Source organism: Panthera uncia, chromosome E1 (assembly GCF_023721935.1).
Source record: "Panthera uncia isolate 11264 chromosome E1, Puncia_PCG_1.0, whole genome shotgun sequence".
Taxonomy (NCBI): Eukaryota; Metazoa; Chordata; class Mammalia; order Carnivora; family Felidae; genus Panthera; species Panthera uncia.
In genome coordinates this window covers 24,876,592-24,900,055 of record NC_064814.1, presented here as the reverse complement: position 1 = coordinate 24,900,055, position 23,464 = coordinate 24,876,592, and the positions used below count along the sequence as shown (strand labels likewise).

The following is a 23,464-nucleotide window of genomic DNA, read 5'->3' as shown; positions in this document are numbered from 1 at the left end:
GTAAACATCCTACAGCGTCCAGGACAGCCGCCCCCCACAGAAGGACCCAGCCCGTCAGTAGAGTGGGGGAGGAAGCCTGCTTCAGACTGTGGGGGCTTCTCCAACCTGCAGCCCCAGCTTTCCCCGTGAACCCATTAGAAACGCAGATTTCCCGAATCAGAAACGGGCTGGGCCCAGGATCAGGGCGCCTGGGTGGCTCAGGAGGTTAGGTGTCTGACTTTAGCTTGGGTCATGATCTCACGGTTCCTGAGTTCGAACCCTGTGTCGGGTTCTCTGCTGTCGGCGCAGAGCCTGCTTTGGATCCTCTGTCCCCCTCTCTCTTCCCCGCTCCCCTGCTCTCTCTCTCTCAAAAATAAACATTAAAAACAAAAACAAAACAAAAAACAAGCTGGGCCCAGGACCCTGTGTTGCAACATGTCCCCCGGGAGATTCTGATGCACATTCGAGTCTGAGCATCTCCCCCTCGAAGCACTGTTTCCCGAACTTCCTTGATGATAAGGATCACCTGGCTGCTCGATGCACTTAGAACTTCCCAGGTGCCTTCCCTGGACAGTCTGTGTCAGTGAGTCTGGACTGAAGTCCTGGGATCGGTATTTTTCACAATTGCCTGGATCATTTGTGTTCGTCAAATCTAGGACATGGTGCCTGAGAGGGAAGCAGGGATTCCCGGAAGGTGGAGCCTGGGGAAAGGCACATTTCCAGCCAACGGAACAGGCTGTACCTTCGGCCTGTCTTGCTTGCTATCACCCCGGGGCAGTGAAATCCCCATCTGTCCCAGAGCTGGCGCTGGCAGAGGGAGGGGTGCATCTATACGTCAAACTCGCCATTAGCGGAGTGCTGATGAATATTTAGAGCAGGCACAGGGGGAGGGCAGGGAGTGGCAGGTGCGAGGTCTATGGGGGTGCACGTCCACACACGCTGGGGGTTCCTAGGTCGGCAGCATCTGTAGATGCCTCCTCGTGCCTCTTGCCACTTGCACGGCAGGAGGTGGGGGTCAAGCTGGGTGGGCTGGGTAGCCAACTCGGCCAAAGCTCTAAGAGGCCCTAAGCAGGTCTTAATTCTAGGGAGGAAGGTGAATTCTGTCCTTGAGCCTTGCAAATAAAGTCAGCCCTTGATTATCTCTGCTAATGGCAGGGAGAGTGGCCCGGATCTTTCAAAACAGAAGGTAATCCCCAAATCATTTTTATTTGGCATCACAGCGCACGGACTAATTCCTCATTCCCAGCAGCAGATTGCCCCTAATTATGTTTCGCTGAGATTACAATTAAGATCAATCTGCATTCCTGGGTCTACAGCAGCTGGTAGGAGGAAAAGGAACCCAGGAGGCTTCTGGGTAGAGAAAGCCAGGTTGAGATTTAAACGGTGCCTACTCTGAATGCTGGCTTCCACTAGCCCGCGGTCCCTCCCTGAGGACCCCAGCGAGAGCTAGGCCTGCGTCTAGGGCTGTGCGTAAAAGGACGGCAGGTGAGGTGCTCTGGGCAAAAATAGCAAGGTGGGGCCGTGGGCGGGGCGGGGTTTCTCAATGTCCCAAAAGTGGACATTTGGGGCCGGATCATTCTCTGTTGGGCTGAGCAGCATCCCTGGCCTTTGCCCACTAGGTGGCGGTAGCACCTGCTCCCCTCCCCCACCACCCCCAAGTTGTGACAACCCCAAATGCCTCCTGACAGGCCAGATGTCCCCTGGGGCAGAACTGTCCCAGGGTGAGCCGCTCAAAGCTATGGTTCAAGTGCCACCTGCTGCACAGGACTCCCTCGGATCCCACACAGCAGCAGGGACAGGTCCCACCTCCAGGTCCCAAAGCACTTATTACAAGAGCCGCGTTTTTGAGCCCTTCCCGCTGCAGGTTATGCACTTCCTGAAGACCCGGCTGGGTCCCCCCCCCCCCCCCCCCCCCCCCCCCCCCCCCGAACAGCACTGTGGTTTCCCCCGCAAGCACCACCTGTGTTTGGGGCTGACTCGCTGGATATGCGTGTGTGTGAGCACCAGGGCCCGGGCGTGTGTCATTGGCCCCGTGTCCTTGGGTCCCCAGCAGCAGCCGCTCTAGTTTACCGGCTGGATGGCCCCTTCCAAACCCCCTGAATTAAAATGCCTTGTCCAGGGGCGCCTGGGTGGCTCCGTCAGTTGAGCATCGGACCTCGGCTCGGGTCATGATCTCACGGTTTGTGAGTTCGAGCCCCGGGTCGGGCTCTCTGCTGTCAGCGCGGAGCCTGCTTGGGGGATCGTCTGTCCCCCACTCTGTCTGCCCCTCCTCCACCTTGCACATGCTTTCTCTCTCTCTCTCTCTCAAAAATTAAACATTAAAATAAGTAAATGCCCTCTCCAGCCAAGTGGAGGCAAGGGGCACTTTAACGGACACCGGGCTCAAGAACTGTGCTGCAACCCCACCCATCACAGACTTCCGGCCTTGCTTTCCACTCGCCACCCCGGCCGCCCCATCTCTTACAGATGTCGCAGCTTGTGGAGAAGGTGGCGGCGGGAGGGAGTGGGCGGGACGGTGGAGAGTAGGGGTGGAGTAAGCGGTGCCCTCTTAGAGCATCTACGCACCACACAGACACGCGTTTACAGTGACTGAGTCCTCCAACACCCGCCACCACCGTGGGGTGTGTGCTATTATGCCCATTCTACGGGTGGGGAAACTGAGGCACATAGAGGCAAAGTGCCTGTCTAAGGTCACAGAGGTCAGAAGCAGTGAGCTGGTGTGAACCCGAGCATCTGGCACAGGAGTCTGTGTCCTTGGATTCCACGGTCTACTGGCTCTACTCGAAGCGATCTATCTGTCTCAGCCAGGATTCCTGCGGCCCCCACACTTCTCTGGGAGAGGACAGAGCCTTTTCTTTCCAATATGCACCCCCTCGCGCCACAGGCTCCTTTCCCGATGCTGAGTCTCGGTCCCCTGGCTGGAAGCGGGCGTGGGCCAGAGGCACAGGCCCCACTCAGGTACCAGCTGAGCGGGGTTAAGGAAGGCTGGTGTCCTAGACATGGCACCGCGGGGCTCCATCCCGCAGCCCACGGTGAAAGGCTAAACACCATCGGAGAGCAAAACAATTTCCTTGGAGCAGAAAGGGACGCTCTCTCTTACTTACGTTATTTCATTCAGCAAACTTATCACTGCAAATTATTTCTCTGTCCCTTTGAGATGCATATAAACCTTTTTAAGGGCTAAACCAGGCTCTTGCCAGCTTTGCAATCCAGGAAATGTTTTCTTAAGAGCCTGACGCGGGGCTCGAACTCACAAAAACCAGGCTCTTGCCAGCTTTGCAATCCAGGAATGTTTTCTTAAGGGCCTGGGAGCCACCTCTTTGGAAGGTAACCATCAAGGACTGCCCCCATCTCCGTGGCAATGAGCGACGCTGAGGGCCACCCTAACTGGCATCCATTCGGGATGGACTAGTGTGACAGAGGCGCTGTGCGGTCCTCTTGCCTGGGGACAAGCGTGCACGGGGGTGAGCTTTCCGTCTTTGCAATGTCTTTAGCAGATTGCCAGCGATGTGCTTGGCAGTCCGGGTTTAATGCTTACTTAGTAACAAAACTGTTTCACTTTTTCTACCTTCGGGGAGGGGATTCACCAGGTTGAAGGGAGGTCTTATCTGTCATCACTTCCCCAACAAGGGCCTAGCTCTGACTTTGCCCGGGAGCCCAGGTTACCGTGGGAGGAGGGGAGCCTCTTCCGATGAGCGGAACGTTCTCGTAGCGTGGGTTACCGCCGAAGAGCATGGCCTGGTTCCTGCGGGCAGAGAGGACAGCTCAGGACGGGGAGGTGCGGGGGTGGGGGTGGGGGCGCTCGGATTTCTCCATGAGGGGCCCACGGGTGCGCATGTGCAAGCACGGGGTGGAAATGGACCTGGGGGAACTGTGGGCAGGAATATAAGGGAAAGAGCCCTCAGAGAGGCCCAGGGGAGAAGCTGCGGGTGGGGCACCGGGGGCCAGGAGCAGCGTGGCCCAGAGAAAGGCAGCTTCTGGGCCCTGCGATCTGCCCTGAGGGCAAGGCTTGGCATCTACAGGGATGCACATGTACTGGGGTGGCTAGATGGCCCCCGGGGGCCTTCCCACCAGGCACCCTCTGGCTGCAGCCGGGAGACCACGGCTGGCCTTGGATGCCTTCCTCCCAACCCGGTTCTCTGGTACCCAAATGTGCTCCAGATCTAGCTCCCCTAGGGCTGGGGCGGGGGGAGGGGTGGCGGTGCTGCCCCAGCCGCGATGTGTCGAGACATGTACAGGGGGAGGCCCGGGGAGCCCTGCCGTACATGTATTCCGAGACTGGGGCATTGGAGATGGTCTGTGCTGGGGGCTGCAGGCTGGTCTGGCTGCCCAGGCCGCTGCTGTAGCTGCAGAAGCTTCGAAGCTGCCCCCGAGGGGGGTTGTGAGCGGCGATGCGTCGGGCCTGGGGGTTGAAAGGGTCGTCACCGTCGATGTCATCATAGGCTCTGTCCCTAGAACGACATACAGGACACAGCTGGCCGTGAGGGCCTGGACTCGGAGGCAGCGGTGTCCCGGCCGGCTTCCCAGGCTTTGCTCCGAGGACCCTCTCTCGCCACACGCGTGTGTCTCCCTCAGGTTCCTGAAACACATGGTCTTCAGGCCTGCCTCACATAGATCACTCCACCTGTTCCCAGCTTCACATCCACCTCCTCCAGGCAGCCCGCCATGCTGACCCCGTCACACTGACCCTCCCTGCCCTGCTTCCTTTTGTCCGATCTGCCCACAGGCACTGAAACACCTCATCTCTATCTGCTTCGTGAAAATGTAGGTGCCCCACTACCGGGGCTATAATCTACCCTTCTGGGTATTTTGGAAGCGCCCCTCCAGCATCCAGAGCCCTCATGATCTGGCGTCACAAAGCCCTTCAGAGGAAGAGAGGACGAGGAAGGGGCGCCAGGTGGGGGTATGACACTGTCACCATGCTCTCGGCTCCGCTCCTGCCCCGGGCCCTTGGAACCTCCTTTTGGGGGTCTGTCTGGACTCTCAGGGAAGCTTCTGCAGAAATCCAGCCAGCCTGTTGGGGCTGAATGCCTGGAGCCCCTGCGGCCATCGTTCGGCCCAGGTTATCGGCTCTGGGCGCAGTCACAGAGCAGAGCCTCCTGTGTGCTCCCCCAGGAAGCCCCCTGGCAGCCCACCTGGTGGTAAAGTGCTTCCAGGCCCGCGGCCCCGCGCAGATCATGGTGGAAAAGGCCAGGGCGGCCAGGAGGGAGAAGAGGCCGAGGTAGAGCAAGCCCTCGATGCCGTCGTAGCAGATGCCAGCAAGGGCGTCCAGGTAGTCCTGGAGGAGGAGGAGGGACACGTTGCTGGAAGGCGGGTGAGGGCACGCCTGGGGTCTGAGCTCACTTCTGGTGGCCCCTCTCCCCAAGCCTCGGCCGGGGATCGTCTCTATCCCGAGCGCTTTTTGTACAGCCATTAAGGGTCCACACTCTGGAGCCCAACAGAAGGGCTTTTGGGGTTCACTCCATAAGCGTCTGCTGACCGCCTACTGTGTGCTAGGCACGCGAGGGTCGGGGTCGGCTCCGAGCAAGACAGACACGGCTGCAGGGTGGGAGAGCCAGAAGACAGGAGACATTTACGCTAAGACCAGCATGGCCAGAAGGAGTGGATTGTGCCTTGAGCAGATGGGGGAAGGGGGCACGGGTGACATGTTCGGGAAAGAGGAAAAAGGGCCAGAAGGAGACGGGATGGGGGGGGGGGCGCCAGTTCCCGCTAGGCCTTGCAGGCAAGTGAGGAGTTTGCTTTTTATCAGTAGGTGACGAGATGCGAGAGAAGGGATGCGACCCAACTGGCTTTTACAAAGACCACTGTGGTTGCTGTGTGTGAAAGGTCATGGAAGGTCAGGGGGCGAGAAAAGGCTGGAGACCAGTTAGGAGGCCACGGCCGTCACCCAGGGGAGCAGGGCGGTGCTTGGGTCGTGGCAGAAGCGGGGAGGGAGAGAGAAGTAGACGGGTGCAAACGCATACTTGAGAGTCTAGATGCCAGGATTTGCTGAGGGATTGGATGTGGGTGGTGCAGAGGGAGAGAGGGTACGTGCCAACGTCCAAACCCAAGCCCTTGACCTAATAGCCTGGAACCTTCAGTGAGCCACTTTACAAATACACACGCATATAGGGGCGCCTGGGGGGTCAGTCGGTTAAGCGTCTGACTTCGGCTCAGGTCATGATCTCACAGTTCGTGGGTTCCGGTCCCATGTCGCGCTCTGTGCTGACGGCTCGGAGCCTGGAGCCCGCTTCGGATTCTGTGTCTCCCTCTCTCTCTGCCCCTCCCTGCTTGCACTCTGCACTCTGTCCCTCTGGCTCTCTCAAAAGTACATAAACATTTAAAAAAAAGATATCCATATATAAATATCTGTCCGCACACGCAGTTTCCTTTTCTATAAAACTGCCCACGAAATAACACGTATTTGACAATATTTTTTTTTTTTTTTTGAGACAGAGAGAGACAGAGCATGAATGGGGGAGGGTCAGAGAGACGGAGACACAGAATCCGAAACAGGCTCCAGGCTCCGAGCCGTCAGCACAGAGCCCGACGCGGGGCTCGAACTCACGGACCGCGAGATCATGACCTGAGCCGAAGTCGGCCGCTTAACCGACTGAGCCACCCAGGCGCCCCCGTATTTGACAATATTAACCGTGACAACCGAATGGCTTATGGGTACAGACTGTACGGAACAAGGGTGCGCAGAATCAAGGGCCCACTACATGGAGCTGTGATCGTTATAGGACTCTCCGTGCTAAATCCATATGGAATGTGAGAAGTGTCCACACACCCTGGCTTAGTGCTTGGGGGGAGGGGAGCTCACCCCCCCCCCCCCCCGCCCCAGAGTGTTCCCTGCATTCGGGGCTGTGTGATATGCCAAGTTCTTGGAGAGGCAACCCTGGAAATGAGCAAGGAATGTTCACTTGCAGCCGGGGAGATGGACGGTTGACCAGATGGCCGGGGAGTCTGGCCGATGGAGAGAGGCTGCTCTCTGGGAGAACATGGCTGGCGGGGGTGCCCCCGTCCTGCTTGCCACCCAGGGCACCCCCCCCCCCCGCCCCCAGCACCTTGTGCAGCCCTCGGCAATCCAGCATGGCTGTCAGCTGGTGAAGGCCGGACTCCGACGAGTTCAACAGGAGCTGGATTCCGAGCAGGTCTTTCTGAAGCAGGAAGAGGCAAACACACGGACAGGCAGAGAGATGGAGAATGAGCGGTGGGGGAGGGCTTGTGGATAAAACCTCAGAGAGCAGCGTGTGCAAAGAGGCCTTTAAAGCCAGAGGGAGGAGGGGGACTAGACCCCTGGGGAGGGGAGCGCTCTCCACAGCCTGGCTCTGCAAAGCCATGGGGTCCAGGAGGGGTGAGGTAGAGTGGGGAGGAGGGGAGAAGGGTTGTTGGGGTCCAGCTGGGGCTCCCCCTGTTCCGGCACAGATCCCGGGGGAGGCAGCCGCCTTACCTCCGCCGTGGGGAAGAGGGGCACGGCAAACTGTAGCAGACCGGCCACCTGGATCTGCATGGTGGTGAGCGAGCGCTGGAAGATGGTCAGTGCCTGGCCAGGAGAGACCGCAGCCCTGCCGTGAGACTCCCCTTCCCAGGCACTGTTCCCTGGCAGTCCTGCCCCCTGGCGTCCCTGATTCCGGCCCTTCCCCTCATCCCTCAGGTTTCGCGGGAGCAGCACGGTCCCCTGGCTTCCTGCTACTCAACGTGTGGTCCTCGGATAAGCGGCATCGGCCTCGCAATGAAGCCAAAAGCACACAGCCACCTACACCTTACTGGTCGGTGTTGGGGCTTGGGGTCAAGGGGGGGCGGTAGGCAGGGCGAGGACGGGGCAGGGTGGGCATACCTGCTGGAAGGGGCTGCTTACGCTCTGACTGCAATATAGGTAGTAACGGGTCACCTCTGCAAGGCAAAGGCGTCGGCATCAGGCAGGAGCTCACAGGTGACCGGACCGTCATCCGTCCTCAGTGGCCAAGCCAACCCCCAAACTCCCAAAGGAGGGCGCTTCTATGAAATGGCCCAGAGGTCCAGCTGGACCTGAGGTTGGGGGGTGGGGAAGGGTAGGGGACTACAGGGCCGAAAGGTACGGTTCGCCATAGGCCTGGTCTGAGTATTTAGAGCCTCTCTTGACAACACAGGGCCCGAGGGGGGGTTACCTGTGCGGATGTGGTCCTCTGTGATGTTCAGGATGAAGGTGTCGGGAGCTGAGCAGAAGTCACTGGTGCCCTGAGCCAGAGAGAGACGGGAGGGTGGAGGAAAGTCACGACACCGGGGTCCCGGCTGGAGTCAGGCACCCTCGGCCCCAGCCGCTCGGACCCCTCTGCTCAGTCCCGGGTGGAAAGCAACAGGCAGGAGCCAACTTCCCTGGGCCTGAATCCTGGCTCTGCCCCTTCCTAGCCCGGTAAGTCTGGACAAGTGACTTACTCTTTCTGTGTCTCAGCTGCCTCGTCAATAACACGGAGAGAAAAACGCTATCCACCTTAAGAATTAATCTATGTAAAACACCCCGGGTGTTTAATGACCCTGGCTTGGTCATTAAGCATCTGACTTTGGCCGGGGTCACGATGTCCCAGTTCGTGAGTTCGAGCCCCGCTTCGGGTGAGCCCCACTTCTCTCTCCCTCCCTCTTGCTCTCTCTGCCCCTCATCCACTTGCACCCTCTCTCTCAAAAAATTAAAATCGATCAATCAACCCAACACCCAGAAAAGTGACTGGCGGACAGCCAGCACTTGGCATTGTTACTGCTCTTTATTTCTCAGTGCCTGGGATGGACCCGAGGGGTCCGTGAACCTGCAAGACGTGTGATGGGGACTTCCTGCACCATGGCCATTGCTGACCTCTGTTGTAGTTTTGTCTTGCTGTTATTAAGCCCCACATGCTTTTGGGGTGTCAATCTATGAAGCGTCCCCCGGACTCTCTTCCTAAAGGATTCTGTTGGCATCGGATCCATCTCTGAGCCTTTGGGTGCGGGTTCTGCTCAGGATAAGATGTGAAGGGGGGGGACGGAGAGTTAGACTACGGGGCTCCAGGCTCTGCCACTGACGAACCCGATGGCCTGGGCCCCCCAGCATGGCCCGGAGAGGTGACTGCTAAGGGCCCACGGACTGTATGGGGCAGGCCGGGGGCCCTGGGAGAGGGAGCAGCCAGGATGGCATCCTCTGAGCCAGGCCTTTCCCAGGTCCAGCCTGGGGGTACGGTGGAGCATTGGGTAAAGGAGGCCTCAGAGTAAGCTCTGGTCCTCCAACCTGTTCCTAGGGGCTCCCCTGCTCCAGGGGACCCATCCCCACAGCCCCCGCACTGCTGGTGCCCTGCCCTCCTTCAGGAGCAGCTCCAAGCTGGGGCTTCGTTCATTCATTCACAGAGTCGATAACTACTTATAAAGCACCTACCAGATGCCCTGTGCTGTTAACACTAGGCATGAGTATAGTGGCCAACTGCATCGTGGTACTTACAGGCTTTGGGTAGGGCTGGGGAATAAGATGCCCCTTTACATTTTTTTTTCTTAATGTTTATTCATTTTTGAGAGAGACAGAGCGCAAGCAGGGGAAAGAGAGAGAGACGGAGACACGGGATCGGAAGCAGGCTCCAGACTCTGAGCTGTCAGCAGAGAGCCCGATGCCGGGCTCGAACCCACGAACCGTAAGATGATGACATGAGCCGAAGTCAGACGTTCAACTGACTAAGCCCCCCAGGCGCCCCTAGATGCCCCTTTAGATACGGAGCTTCCACAGGGACACATCTGTACATGCCCACGTGCTCATGTGCCCACACACAGCCACGTGCTCAGGACCCTGGGAGAATTACTCTATATGCAGATCACTAATACGTATCAATCAGACTGATTTGTTACTACCCATCAGAGCCACAGCACCAGCAGGCCAGGGGGCACCCCTACCCGGTCACTGGAGTGGCAAAGAGGGAGGAGCCAGACCTGAGTGGGGGATGGGAGGCCTTGGGAAAGATAGAGTGAGGTTGCCATCTTGGCCTGGGTCACCTCTGCCCCGTGCAAAAATATGGGATCCAAAGGGGGACGGGAGGCCCCCTCCCAGCCCACTCAGGCCTGCCTGCTCTTCAGACCCGAGTGAGGATTCAACTTTCCTGTCCAAGGAGACAAAGGCCCACACGTGCGTTATTCACACAGTGGGGATGGGGTGGGGGGAGGCAGGGGGCACTGGGCACGGGTGGGGACTGAGCACCGGAGAAGCCCAGTGTCCAGCCCCGTTGAGGCAGCTCTGGAGAGCACAGGTGACGGTCTGAAGGAGTCCCCCGGTGCCCCTCGCCTGATGACACAAATGCACAGCAAAGCAACGGCGGCTACTGCTTACTGAACATTTCCTGTATGCCCCCCCCGCCCGGGGGGTTAACCAGCCCTTCTCCTCCTCTGGATCAAGTGCTATCCCTTCTCCCCATTCCACACTCGAGGAAGCTGAGGTCTGGGGAGCTTCAGTAACTTTCCCAGGGGTCCTGTTGGGAAGGGGTGAGGGGGGGCCGGCCTCCCCCGGGCTGGCGGGATTTGCAGGGAGTGTTCTGCTCAGCTGCCCACTGGCGTCACCCAAAGCCCAGAGCTCAGTTCCCCCAAATTCTACTCTGAGCAGGTTCTCGGGGGGTGGGGGTGGGGGTGGGCAGAGCTCCTTCCTGAGGGAGGTCCTCTCTCGGGGACAGGGAAGGGACGGGGAGGGAGGAGCTCGGCGGGGTCTGTCCTCGGCCCCACTGGCTCAGAGAAAGGCGGCTTCCCGGGGCAGGGCAGCGGGACCACACAAAGGCTCCCACAACAGCCTGCCTCCCGCGCATCACCCTGCTTCCCATTACCATGCAGCAGGGCCCACAGTCCGCTCAAAGGCGCATTCAGCTCCCTCACACAGGCCTGACTCAACAATTGGGGAAATGGCCTTTCTCGCCAGAACTGGCAGCCCAGGGCGCCCAGCTGGGGGATTAAACCGCCTCTGGTCTCCCCGAACACTGAAGCCCAGTGCCAGGGAGAAGCCCCCGCTGGGAGGGAGCTGTCCCCCAAAGGGCAGCTCATGGCGGCAAGATGGAAGCTTCCGCTGCTTCCAGAAGGCAGAGGCTGCCCAAGGGGCAGGATGGGCCCCCGGAAAGCCTGCCTTCTGCAGTCTCCCTGTGCTTACAGTTGTCCCTGGAGGAGAGGCTGTCGGCCAGGCAGCTGTGCATGTGGCTCGGGCCAACAGCCACTCCCCTGGACTATGTACCCGCTCAGCTCCTGAGGACATCAGAATGCTCTGGAGCAGGACCTGGGCCCTCCTATCCTGCCCTTGCCTGCATCTGGAGGGGACCCGGCCCTCGGGACATAGGCTCCCATCTGCTTTTTCTCTCTCATGCCCAAAGTGGACACTGCATGGTGGGGGCAGGGAACAAAACAGGAGACACGCACCTCCTCTCCCTTCCGGACAAGCTCTGCCAGAAGTTGCTATGAGCTAAGCAGCACCAGGGGCCATTCATACTGTGGGCATCACGGCGGCGAAATGCTCAAAGCCAGAACGACTAGCCGGCCCCCAAGTCCCTGGGCAAGGCGTGAGTTTGGGGAGAGGGCTTCCAGAAGGTGCCCTTGACCATTCTTTTATCCCCAGGTAGCTAGGGCAGTACAGACGCACGTCAGGGTCTTAGTTTGTGGCCCCTGAATCAGGCAGGGATTCCCAGAAATCCCCCCGTCAATCCTGCCTGCCCCCCCCCAACTCTCACGCTTACACACACACACACACACACACACACACAGCAATGCACCTCCATGGCATCCGTTCACACGAGGTCACAGTGATCTGCCTACAAGTCTTTCTTCTGCAGGCTGAGACCATGTCAAGAGCAAACATCATGTCCTCCTGGTCTCTGCATCCCTGGGCACCTGGCACGAGATGCCACAGAGCCAGAAAGTCGGTGAATGAATGATTCATGCGCACAGCTTAAATTGAGCGTTAGGTGTTTAAAGACCAAACATACCTACATAGGAAGCTTCCCCTACCTTGTGTGTTTCTTTTTAGACATTTTCAGGCACCACATCCAGAAACATACACCATTGTGTTTTAGGCTGTGTGTGCGAGTTCAAGGCAACGGGCCGGAAGGCAAGCTAAATGCCACATTCCACATTCCCGATGCCCAGGGAAGCTGGCCAAGCAGTGTGCTTCTGAGGCCGGAGGCTTCTCCAGCCTGAGGTTGAGATCCCGCCCATCCCCACCAGACCCGGTTAGTTCTTCACACCCAGAGAGGTCACCTGGCCATCCCAGCTTGGCCTTACTAGCAGTGGCTGGGATGCTGGAGTGGGCCAGTGGGGCGGGAAAGGGATCAGGCATCTTATCTTGGTTCTGCCCCTAAATACCTCATGACCTTGCGTGAGCCTCTTCCTTTCTCTGGGCCTCCGTTCCCCCGGGAAGGGCAAGGGGGCCGGTGAGGACGATCCAAGCTCACTCAGTTCAGGGATTCTAGGTCAGGGACAGAGACCAGAAGCTGGCCCTGCCCTGGGGGCTCTGGGCACGACACATCGACATGCCACCAGACAGACAGTCCTGGTCGGACCACCCACCTCCCCCCAACCCCGAACTCACCACTGCTGCAGCTGTGTCGGCTGCCAAGGACGTCCAGCTGAGGAGCAGAGCCAGCACCCCGCAGCACAGCATCCTGGGAGAGGCACAGGCACAGGCTGGCAGGCGGGAACACTGAGGGCTGTCACCCCACCAACCTCCAGTGCCCTTCCTCCTCACCACCATCCTGTCGGCCCTGAAACTCTTGCAGTGGCCTCTAATACCAGCCTGCTAACTGCTGGGAGAGAGGCATGGAGGCCGGAGCCCTGGGCCGAACAGGGGACCCCTAAGCAATTGCCCCTGGCCAGCAGCAGAGTACGAGCCGTGAGGACACAAGCTACGAGGAGGTGTTGGTTAGAGATGGCAGAGGCTCTAAGGCTTGGGTCACATTCCTTCAGCTGTTCAGCAGACAGACCCAGGGACGGAGGGGGCCCAGTCCTCACTCCGTGTCCAGATGGTAAGTCAGTGGCTGCTGTCTCCCTCGACTGGGGGCTGAGGAGGGGTCGGAAGGTGGCTTCAGGTTCTTGCCCCCCACCACACCCTCCGAGGCCGGCCAGGCCCCCATCTCTCTCAGACGGTGGCACCGTCACCCCCGATGCTTGCCCGGCTCTCTGGCCCACAGACGGGGATACTCACGAGGCCAAGAGACCCCTGGAGCGCCTGGCCAGTCCCAGGCAGGCAACGAGGCAGATGAGCAGGTCCAGGATGAAGAGGAGGAGGTAGGAAAGCCATCTGGGTGGACAGGTTGGGACGGTCAGGGGGAGGTACCACCCCACCAGGGTCACCCCACCTGGTGCCTAATGGAGAAGCCTGCACGGCAACCCCGAGGCCCCCCCTGACAAATTGCCTCAGGCCAGCAGCAGAGCACGAGGCTGTGCCCCCTACCCTGGATAGGAAGCACCAGTGTGTGCAGCAGATGGGCTCTTCAGGGGCTCCCGGGGCTGCACCCCCCAATTCTCCCTGGACAAAGGGGCCACCCTCCCCCGCCCAGGCCGAGGGTCTAAACCAGCACTGACTGCTAGAACTTTCTGCAGTGACGGACACGTTCAATCTCTGCACTGCCCACTGTATCTGCCCCTGCCCACGCGTGCCTCCAGGGAACTCGAGATATGGTTTGGGCAGCGGAGGAGACTCATTTCTAACCTTAGCTGCTTTTGATTAAATTATATCCCAGCGAGAGGCCCCTCGCTGGACAAGGCAGGTCGCCATGGTCTCCCTGCAGCCCCCCAGCAGGTGCGTCTTTGGACCCCGGTTCCTGCTGCTTCGAGAACTCTCACCAGTGTCAGATCACAGCTAGCATCTATGTCCACAGATCTAAGAAAGCCGCTAAGATGCTGCTTCTGTGATGAGGGCTCAGCCTGGCTTCCCATCGTCCCGGTGGCCTGGGATGCACCACTTAGCACAGTTAGGTTCATGTAAGCAATATTTGTGCCATACCCTGGGTTTACTGCCAGGGGTGCCTGAGGCAGGGGGCTCGTTTCTAGACCACCAGGGAGCTTAGCAGGGGGCAAGGGAGCCCCAGGCCGGGTCATCTCAGGGCACCCCTCACTCCTCAGGCCTTTTGCTCCCACCCAGGGCTGCACTGACGGGGACAGGCAGTCACACACCATTTGGGAGAGCCTGACAAGCTGCCTCCCTCCTTTAAGACTCAGTTTCCAAACCTTTACTGCTGGAACCTTCATCTCTCAGGGCTGGATGAAAAATTAAATGCTCACTTAGGGGCGCGTTGGGGGGCTCAGTCGGTTGAGCGTCCAACTTCGGCTCAGGTCATGATCTCACGGTTCGTGGGTTCAAGCCCCGCCTCGGGCTCTGTGCTGATGGCTCAGAGCCTGGAGCCTGTTTCAGATTCTGTGTCTCCCTCTCTCTCTGCCCCTCCCCTGCTCACACTCTCTCTCTCTCTCTCTCAAAAATAAATAAAACATTAAAAAAAATTTAAATGCTCACTAAATGCAAAGGTTAATAAGGCATGTCATCGAGGGATTTCAAAGTCCCTGCTTTCCTGCTTCTCCAAAGCATGGGCTGAGGAATCCAGAGCGTCTAAAGTCCAAAGGCACTGATCCAATCCTAAGCAGAGCCCCCTAGTTCCTTTCGCTTCCAAACAGGATCCCAAGGGGGTCCTTACAACCGAGCGCCAGCCTCACCTAGCAGCTGAGGGACAGACAGAAGGGGCTTCTCCAAGCCCCCGCAGCGGGAACGCTTTTGATCATGATTATTTCTCTTGATGCAACAGGCAGATAACTCATGGACCCCCTCCTCTCCAGCAATGATTTGCTGCTTCACCAGCACCGTCAGGAGGCTGAGAACCCATGTGAAGCGTAGGTGGGAGCGGACGGAGCTGGAAGACAGCGACAGTGGCTTCCAGAGGGAGGAGAGAGCATGTTGAGGCCACCAGGCAGCCAAGGGCGCTTCTTCCCGCCTCTGGGAGTGGAGGCTGAGTGCCGAGAAAGGGGGCTAAGCAAGACCCCTGACTCTGCACAGAGACGTACAGCAGCCTCGGGTCTCCCAGGACTGGAGCTGGGGTTTTGGAGCAAGTGCAGGGCCCTCCCTCCACCGACGAGCCAGTTTCCTGAGAGTCAGGACAGGAAGGAATCTCAGGAACGTCACATGTGAGGACCCCATTCTGCAGATTGGAAAGCAGACAGAGGCCCGCGGGAGGAGAGCCTGGCCCAGGAATTCTGGACTCTCCACATCTGTGAGTCTCCCCGCAAGAGACATGGCCAGGCACCTCTCAACATCCTGGTCTCATGTTTCAGTCCTAAAGGTTTCTTATTACCTCTCTCCCTGCTCTGCACATCAGCGGAAATCAGGTTAGGATTGCTTCTGTCACCCTCCATGATCGTGTTTCAATGTGTTTTCTCTGTATCCGCACCTTGTGTTGTAAGGAATTCCTGGAAATAGCTCTGTGGGGCGGATGTGTTTTCCCAGAGGGGCCCAGCGGTGATCCGGGATGTGTTTCTAACCAAGAACTTGGCTCTGGAAGGAGCTACCCAGGCCTTTACTCCCAGAGCTCTCCCGGACCCGGCCTCCGCCGATGCCTTGGTCACACCCCTTATAAGCCTCTCGAAGAGGCTTGGCTTTTTATGGTCTCCAATACTTGGCCAGGCCGTGGCTACAAGTGCTAAAAAATATTTGCTTAGCTGGATGGCTGTGCTTTAGAACCATCTGGAAAGAGAAGATGGGGAGTCTGTTCAGAGGAGAAAGCTGGTTAGGTCGAGGAATATGTCCTCTGTTCCAAGGAAGTTGAGGCAAGGGAAGAAATGGGCAAAGAGCAGGTGAAGGAAGGGACAGAACACGATGGTTTCCAGGGGCCATGCATGGGTGCTAACCTTGGACTAGGCCGTTTCCACCTCAGCCTGAGCAAGGGGGCTGGGGATCGGGGGTCAGAGGGGACCCTTCGGTCACCCACACTGAAACAGGTGATAAGCTTCATCATGATCTTTCCTCCCTTTTTAATGAAATCGTCTTAAAAAGAAGCCCCTTTCGATACGTAAACTCTGACTTATTTCATCTTTGTCGTTACCGAATGCCCACACGAGGCCCTTGGGTGTACAAGGTCCTGTTCCATATCCGCTCACAGAGAATGGCAGGGTCAAAGTGGACACCGGCTTTCCACCTGCCCCCGAGCCCCCCTGACCAAGGTTCCAAACGTTCGGACAATGAATGGCCCTCAGGTCACGGGACTAATCGGATGCCACTGTTTTAGGTCACGGGTCACAGCCAAGTCCTTAAGAGTCGGGAAGTTTCTGTGGCTTGGGAGAATGGCAGTTTGGGATGTGAGGAAAAAAAAATTGGTGGGAAGCTGGATCCATGATATCCTGGGGATGCAGGGGCTGGATGGGCTGCAGGGATGAGTGGGGAGCGCCAGTGGGGGCTGGGGACTTCATGAGTTTCTGTTGACAAGGTCTGGCTTTATCCTACCCCAGGGGAAGGGAGAGCCCTGGACTGGAGGTCCCGCCAGAAGCATATCCTCTGTGTTCTTGTTAGTCAGTCCGGGGTGGGACTTTCTCATAAAGGAGAAATGAATCCAGAAAACCAGTGTAAATTGTGCAATGGGGCGGCGGTAAAGGCTCTGACCTAATGCCTTGAGGGGGAACCAACACATTTGGGGGCGGGGGTGGATCCCAAGAGCTGCTGTTTGCTCTTCAGGACTCATTTATTCATTTCGACCCAGGGGCTCCCTCCGTGTAAGGTGCTCGGCCCTGGCGGCACGGCGAGGCGCACTTTGTGAGTGGAAGACTCAGGCGGGGAGCTACCCAACGCCAAGACTGCCGCCTCCTTCCTTGGCTCTCCCCAGAGTGACCTTCACTAGATGCTGCACGTAGAGGGAGGCAGCCGGTCCCTGGTCAGCTGGCCTGTGTCCAGTGCCTTAACTCGGGATGGGGTCTGGGAGGCAGGGGAGACACAGACGGACGCCCCAAGGTTAGATGATGTAGGTATGAGTTTGTACAGCTGGGTGTGGCCAAGGTGGGGTGCTGCCCCTCAGCCCCCCATCCCTCGGGCTCTGCATTAGTGAAGCTAGGGCATCTCTGCCTTTGCTAAGAAGTTGCCATGAGGGGGGGGCGCCTGGGTGGCTCAGTCGCTTAGGCAGCCGACTTCGGCTCAAGTCAATGATCTCACAGTTCGTGAGTTCGAGCCCTGCGTCAGGCTCTGTGCTCTGACAGCTCAGAGCCCGGAGCCTGCTTTGGATTCTGTGTCTCCCCCTCTCTCTACCCCTCCCCTGCTCACGCTCTGTATCTCTCTGTCTCTCAATAATAAATGAACGTTAAAAAAGTTTTTTTTTTAAAAAGAGAAGTTGCCATGAGGGGAAGCTCTATGCAGGCGGATAGGCCACCGTCTCCCTGACCCCCTGCACCCCTGTGGCTGAGTCTGCAGGTGTAGGGAAGCCTGCTCCGGAAACCCTGGCCGGCAAGGAACCTATAAAGCCCTTATGTCTTACCCAGCACCAGCCATGGAGAATGCTGGTCCCGGAGGAGTCCCTGGAGGCCAGGCCCAGCCTCCAGCGCTGGATCCTGGCACTTCACGGCCCCTTTGCCCCTTTCTGGGCCTCTGGACCTGCCCACATGAGGCTGCTTTACATGACCACCACTCAGCACCAACACCCCTCCGATTTCAGGCATGGCTTCTTGAGGCCTTCGGGTGGGGAGTCCCTGCCTGGCCCCCAAATGCAGGCTGGGCTGAAGGAAGACGCACGGCCCCCGCTGCCCCCCCCTCTGGCCCCTCACCTGTAGTACTCCACGTAGCCGGTCTCGTCGGCCAGCTCGGTCAGCTCTGCGGTGACCTCCCTCCACGCCGGCAGCCCCGACAGCTGGACAATGATGTTGCCCGCCATCTGCTGCATGAACTTCAGCGTCTGGATATAATCACCCCGGGCAGCCAAGATCTCACTGAGCCGAGCTAGGTGCTGCTCTAGGTCTGCCTCCATCTTCTGGGTGGTTCCGGATACCTGGGGAGGGGCCGGGGTTGTTAAGTCTGGCCTCCTCGGGTGGGAGGAAGCTGGAGAGGTAACAACTATCCTGACAGGAGCAGGAGGGCAGAGGCCCCGATCCCCCCCACCCCCCCAGCCAGCCCTCACGTCCCTCCATCTGCCGGGGGAGGGGAGGCCCAACCTGGCCTTAACCGGCCCCGGGCTCCCAGATGGGGAAACAAACAGGAGAACCTGTTTTGCTTCCTTGCAGATTCTCTTAAATCTTTGAACATCTTGGAGGATCAATTCTTTTTTTTTTAGACTGAGGAATAGAATATTTCACTGAAAAATTCCTCTGTTGCTACCTGACTTCTTGTTCCTACAGTCGGATCTCTGAACGCCTCACAAGAGGAAGGCTTTGTCGTGGGACCCAGCAACAGCTCCCCGGGTGTCCCGGGCCCGCATGAAGGCAGAACAATAGCACTTTGAAATGACACAGAGGGACCGATCCTGCCTCCGAAGAGCCTGGCCAAGTGACAGGGGGAAATCGGGGCCTGCTCTGAGGGCTCACACACCCGCCCCTGCTGCCACCGTCCAGCCAGGTGGACGGACAGGTTCCCTCTCTCAGCTGGGCCGAGAGGGCCCGGAGCTGAGTGGACCCTGCAGGAACAGCTTTCTTTCCAAAGGCACAGAGGGAAAGGCGATGGCACTGACTGTCCTTGGCTTTCAAACAAGAAGCACAAATAGGGTCTGGCTCAAACAGCCCGGACTCAGGGTTCCCGCTGGACCCAGGGACGCAGCCTGGGGACCCCGAGCTTGCCCCCGCAAGCCTGCTCTGAGCCCGCGTGCCAGTGTCAGGGGGAAAACTCTCTTGTGGAAACTGGCTGGCCAAACCAACAAGCAGAACCGGCTGGAGGGCGGAGTGTGTGCTAATCCTCCTGGGGCCGCCTCAGCTCCCCCAGGTCTGGAAGGAAGATAAAATGCCAGCAGAGGGGGCAGAAGCTTCCCAGAGGACAGGCCCATTAGGTAACACTCCTGGCCACCAGCGGTGGGGCAACTTTGTGGCTTTTCGCATCTGCGCTTCTCCATGAGCTTCGGGTTCCAGAAAAGAGAATGGCCCTCTTTGTTCCCCTTTGTTTTGTTTTTCAACGTCAGCGGCTTGTTCCATTTTCCGGCTTGCTCTCTGTTCTTACAAGTTGGGTAAGGACTAAGAGGTACCAGACGGCAGAGGTAGTCTAGATTGGGCAGTTTATAGCTTCACACGGAAGAAAAAAAAGACATACAAGCAGATTCTCTAACTATCACCCTAATAAACTTTCCGTTTCAATTCAGTAAGATCCGCGTGTAAGTGTTTTGTCCAAAAGGCACTATTACTAAGTGCCAAGATTAGGATGTGTTTTATATTCCTACATGATAGAAAACCGGCTTTAGAGCAAAGGGCTGCTAAAAATGATCTGTAAACTTTTTCTGTAAGATGATTTTTTTTCTCCTTCCATAGCTCCGTAGCTTTAACTTCTTGATTTCTTAAATCTCTTCTTGGCAAAAGACAAAAGCCAGGAAAACATCTGCCAGGCCCCTCGCTTCCCTCCTGATGTCTTCCCGAAGATAACAACAATAAAAAAATTAAAACCACAACGTTGATCTGCTTACAGCCCTGCCCCCTCCCCATTCCCCACTCCATTCCATTCCTCCTCCATCCCCCGGCCTCAGAGGGTGACACGAGAGCTCCCAAGGGACAGGGACCAGGGACGTCTCAGAGTTGGGACAGAGTTCTCCCCCACCTCGGTGACGAGCTCTGTGAACAACAGGGGACAGATGGCTCAGCTCTCTGGGCTGGGCTGGGGTTGGGGCAAGCAAGCAGGTATACCCCCAGATGACAGAACAGTCGTCCCTGGCCCAAGCACCGGCTGGGTGATCAGATGCAAATTCTCAGCCTTGTGCCAGGCCTACAAAATCAGAAACTCTGGGGAAGGGCCCAGCACTCTGTGTTTATCAGGCACTCAAGTTTGAAAACCTCCAGAGGGGAGGAAGCTTCTCTGCTTAATGAGATTTTCTAGAAGGGCAGCCGCATCAGGGGGCAGAGGGGTACAGCCTCTGCAGGTGGCCATGAGCCACACACCCCCTCCCCCCCCCCCGTCTCAGATCCTGAAGGGAGGGGCTAAGACCAGAACACCTGGGTGCAGGTTCTGGTTCCAAACACACTAGCTTCAAACCCTGTGCCCCGGATTCCTCACCCAGCGGCTGCCATGGGCTTGCTGGGGCTCTAAGGAGACAGCCCAGAGCGGCCACACTGGCCACTGGAACGGGTGGCTTAAGTCTGAATCGGCCAGGCTCATGGGGCCCTTATTTTAAGCTGAGACTCTGAGGGGTCAGAGGTGTGCCTGGTCCCCTGGGTGAGTCGCTGTAGCTCAGGCTCCCTTCACTGGAGGAGAGAAGGTAGATGAGGGGCACTGGACGAGAGAGAGGAAACCCCTGACTGGCACTCCCAAATGACCCTTTCTGACCACCCCCAAATCAAAATGTGCGGCTGACCCAGAACCCTGCCAGGCCTGCCTGAGCCTTGAGCTGCGGCCCCCACCCACTGGGGTCCTCAGAGTGGAAGGGTGCAGGGGTGGGACTTCCGATCCAGGAAAGCCCTGAAGGGTTCATCTTGCTCTGGCCCAGTTCTGGCTGCCTGACCTGTCCTTGGAGTCCTGCCCTCCCTACTCCCACTCACCAAAGCCTCCTCTCTCCTTCACAGTGATTACAGGAACATATATAATTACAGTAATTATAATAATGGCACTCATTATCATAGTCACACCATCTGGGGGGACTTTGTAGATTACCGGGCACTTTCATCAACATTATCTTATTGAACACCATTTCCCTGATGTAGGCCTTCACCCCTTGGATCTGGGGAACCCTCCAAAAGCTGCTGCTTCCCTTGCAACCCTTGGGACCCAGTATGTGGGGTGCCTACCTTGAGGCCCAAACCAGCCTCACAGGCCCTGGCAAGGGCCCAGAGCCCTGCCTTTCCACAGGGCCCCCCGTGGGCTCACCCAGAGGAGGCAGGCGGTGGTCCTGCGCAGGAAAGAGACAGCTCCCAGCTGGCTGGACCATCACAAAACCCTGGGGCTCCTGACCTCAACTTTTAGACATGGTGCATAGAAGAGGGGCTGACGTCCAGAGACACACAGAACCCTTCCCTTTGGGAACATGGGGGAGTTTGGAGACGTGGGGCTCGCTGTGGAATGTCCAAATCTGGCTTGGAGACTCAGCCCTCGGGGCAGACGGGCCAGCCTAGGGGCTTGTTCCCAGTTCCTTTCGTGTATATATTCTCACCTTACAGGACAGGAAGAACTCAACCTTTCCCATCAGGATGGCCCTGGGATTCTCGATCTCAGTCCCCGGCGGGGGGAGACAGGGGCCATTCCTTATGATGGGCACTGGTCAACTAGTGCAGGTCATTTCTCTGGGGCTTCCCCGGGCAAGGGACTCTCCTTTTGGGGCTGGGTTCCTCCTCTAGGGGGAACTGGTGCTGTGGGTGGAGACAGAGGGGGAGGCAGAGCCTAGAGGCAGTAACCACGGAAGCCCTTTCCCGCTAGGGTAGAGATGGGGTGGGGGGCCCAGAAAGTGAGGACCCCTCCCATGCCTCTGGGCTGGCCAAGCTGTGTGCGGCCTCAAGGCTGCCCTCAGGCCCACATCCCAGCTGCCCACCCTCGCCCCACAGAGCTGCCTCTGCCCCATGTCTGGACGACTCAGTCTTCCAGGGATGGGTTCTGGTGGATGCAAGGGGTAGATGGACAGGCGCTGCAGGACAGGTGGGTCCTGGTCTGGCGTGTGACCCTCAGCTCCCCAGAAGGGCTCTCTCTGAGGCCAGAGCCACGCCAGCAGCCTTCCTAGGTGCTGTCTCTTTAAGGGGCACCACCCACCCCCTGCCAAGGGCTGCTGAGGGATTAAGGTCTTAGAGGAGCTTAGGGAGAAGGAGCGGGCAATGAGGTCGAACCCTCTTCCAGAATTGGGTCCCAGGGCAATGTCCAAATGCTCTGGCTGGGGCTGGACTTTGTGGCTGTGGCTGCCCAAAGACACGACCTGGCTGTTGGCTGAGGTCACCCCTCTGCAGGGGACATGGTCCAGAGGGGACTGGGAGCAGTGGGGATGTCCAGGGACTGGCTCCCCTGAAAACTGTCCTTTGGTTTTCTACCGGAGCTTGGCTCCTAGGGGCACGGGGGCTCCCTGGAAACCGGCCCAAACACCTACCTGCTGCTTACAGCAGAGGTGACAAGCACTTGGAGGCCAGGGAGCCAAGGCCAGTGTTTGAGAAAACCCTGATCCTGTGGCTCGGCCTCTCACTCAGGCCAGGGGCCCAGCAGAATGGCTGTGGCCCTAAAATTCCAACCCCTTCTCTGGCAGCCCACCCCATCCTCCACCCTGAGCCCCAGCTGGACGCCAGAGCCCGGAGGACACCTCGTCTTCCCACCCCTCGGGGTGCTTCACTTGGTTTTGAAGCGTTTCACACCTTGACATCTTCTGGACCTCACGGTGCCCCGTACGGAGCATTTGAACTGAACATCAAACACCATGGGGCTGATTGTCCACGTTCAGGCTCCCCTTGGACAAACGGGGAAGTGGTCAGCCCTCCGGAAGTGAAGAGGATTGGAGTCCACGGCCATCTCCGTGTCCTCCCAGGACCCGGTCAGCCTTTCTCCTTTTGTCCTCACCACCCCTCCCTGCCCGAAGAGCAGAAGTTGCCTGTTTACTCCCAGCAGAACCAAATGCAGCCCCAAGGGGTGTCCGCTCCACCCCCCCACCCCCAACCCCCGAGCCAAGCTGGCCGGGCCGTGACTGGGGCCCTTGTTCTGAGCACGCTGACCTCACGGGCTGCGCCCGGCCCGGCCAGTGCTGCCCGTGAGCCTTACCAGTGCATCTATCCCCGAGAAGGTGTGGTTCGCGTTGTCCAGGGAGTAGATCAGCTGGTACACCCCGTCATTGGTCTCGCTGTTTCCATAGAAACCAACGCCCACCGCGGCACTAGAGGCGAGACCCCAAGCAGAGTCAGAGGTGACACCCAGAAGAGAAAGTTTTTTGTTTTGTTTTTTCAAGCACAGTATTTTTAAGAGCGGTTTTCGAGTCACAGCAAAGTCGAGCAGAGGTACAGAGATTTCCCACATCCCCCGTGCCATCGAGAACACCTGCACGGACACGTCATTATCACCCAGCGTCCACGGCTTACCCTAGGGACCACTCTGGGTCTGGAACGTTCTGTGGGTTTGGACAAACGTATGACACGTATCCACCGTGACGGTATCCTACGGACCGGTTTTGCTGCCCTAAAAATCTGTGCTCCACCTATCCCGCCCTCCCTCCCCGGCCACCCTGATCTTTTCGCTGTCTCCACAGCTTTGCCTTTCCCGGAATGTCATATGGTTGGAATCAAACAGTCTGCATCCGCTTCAGACTGGCTCCTTTCACGCAGTGCTATGCTTTTAAGGTTTCTCCACGTCTTTTCATGGCTTGATAGCTCATTTCTTTTTAGTGCTGAGTGACAGTCCAGTATCTGGATTTACCCATTCACCTACACAAGGGTACCTTGGCTG

The 23,464-nt window shown here is 58.0% G+C and overlaps 1 protein-coding gene across 1 annotated transcript in view; it reads right to left on the bottom strand.

The window, feature by feature from the left end:
• The window catches only part of TTYH2 (tweety family member 2), a 37,890-nt gene that overhangs the window by 3,257 nt on the left and 11,169 nt on the right, over positions 1-23,464 (bottom strand). Inside the window, exons 3-13 of the mRNA XM_049637725.1 lie at positions 22,787-22,898; positions 17,704-17,924; positions 13,118-13,213; positions 12,506-12,578; positions 8,109-8,178; positions 7,799-7,854; positions 7,412-7,504; positions 7,026-7,118; positions 5,115-5,257; positions 4,245-4,430; positions 3,646-3,724 (exon numbers count right to left, since the gene is read on the bottom strand). Coding sequence (XP_049493682.1) covers positions 3,646-3,724; positions 4,245-4,430; positions 5,115-5,257; positions 7,026-7,118; positions 7,412-7,504; positions 7,799-7,854; positions 8,109-8,178; positions 12,506-12,578; positions 13,118-13,213; positions 17,704-17,924; positions 22,787-22,898 — 1,222 coding nt within the window. The remainder of the gene's footprint in view (positions 1-3,645; positions 3,725-4,244; positions 4,431-5,114; positions 5,258-7,025; positions 7,119-7,411; positions 7,505-7,798; positions 7,855-8,108; positions 8,179-12,505; positions 12,579-13,117; positions 13,214-17,703; positions 17,925-22,786; positions 22,899-23,464) is intronic.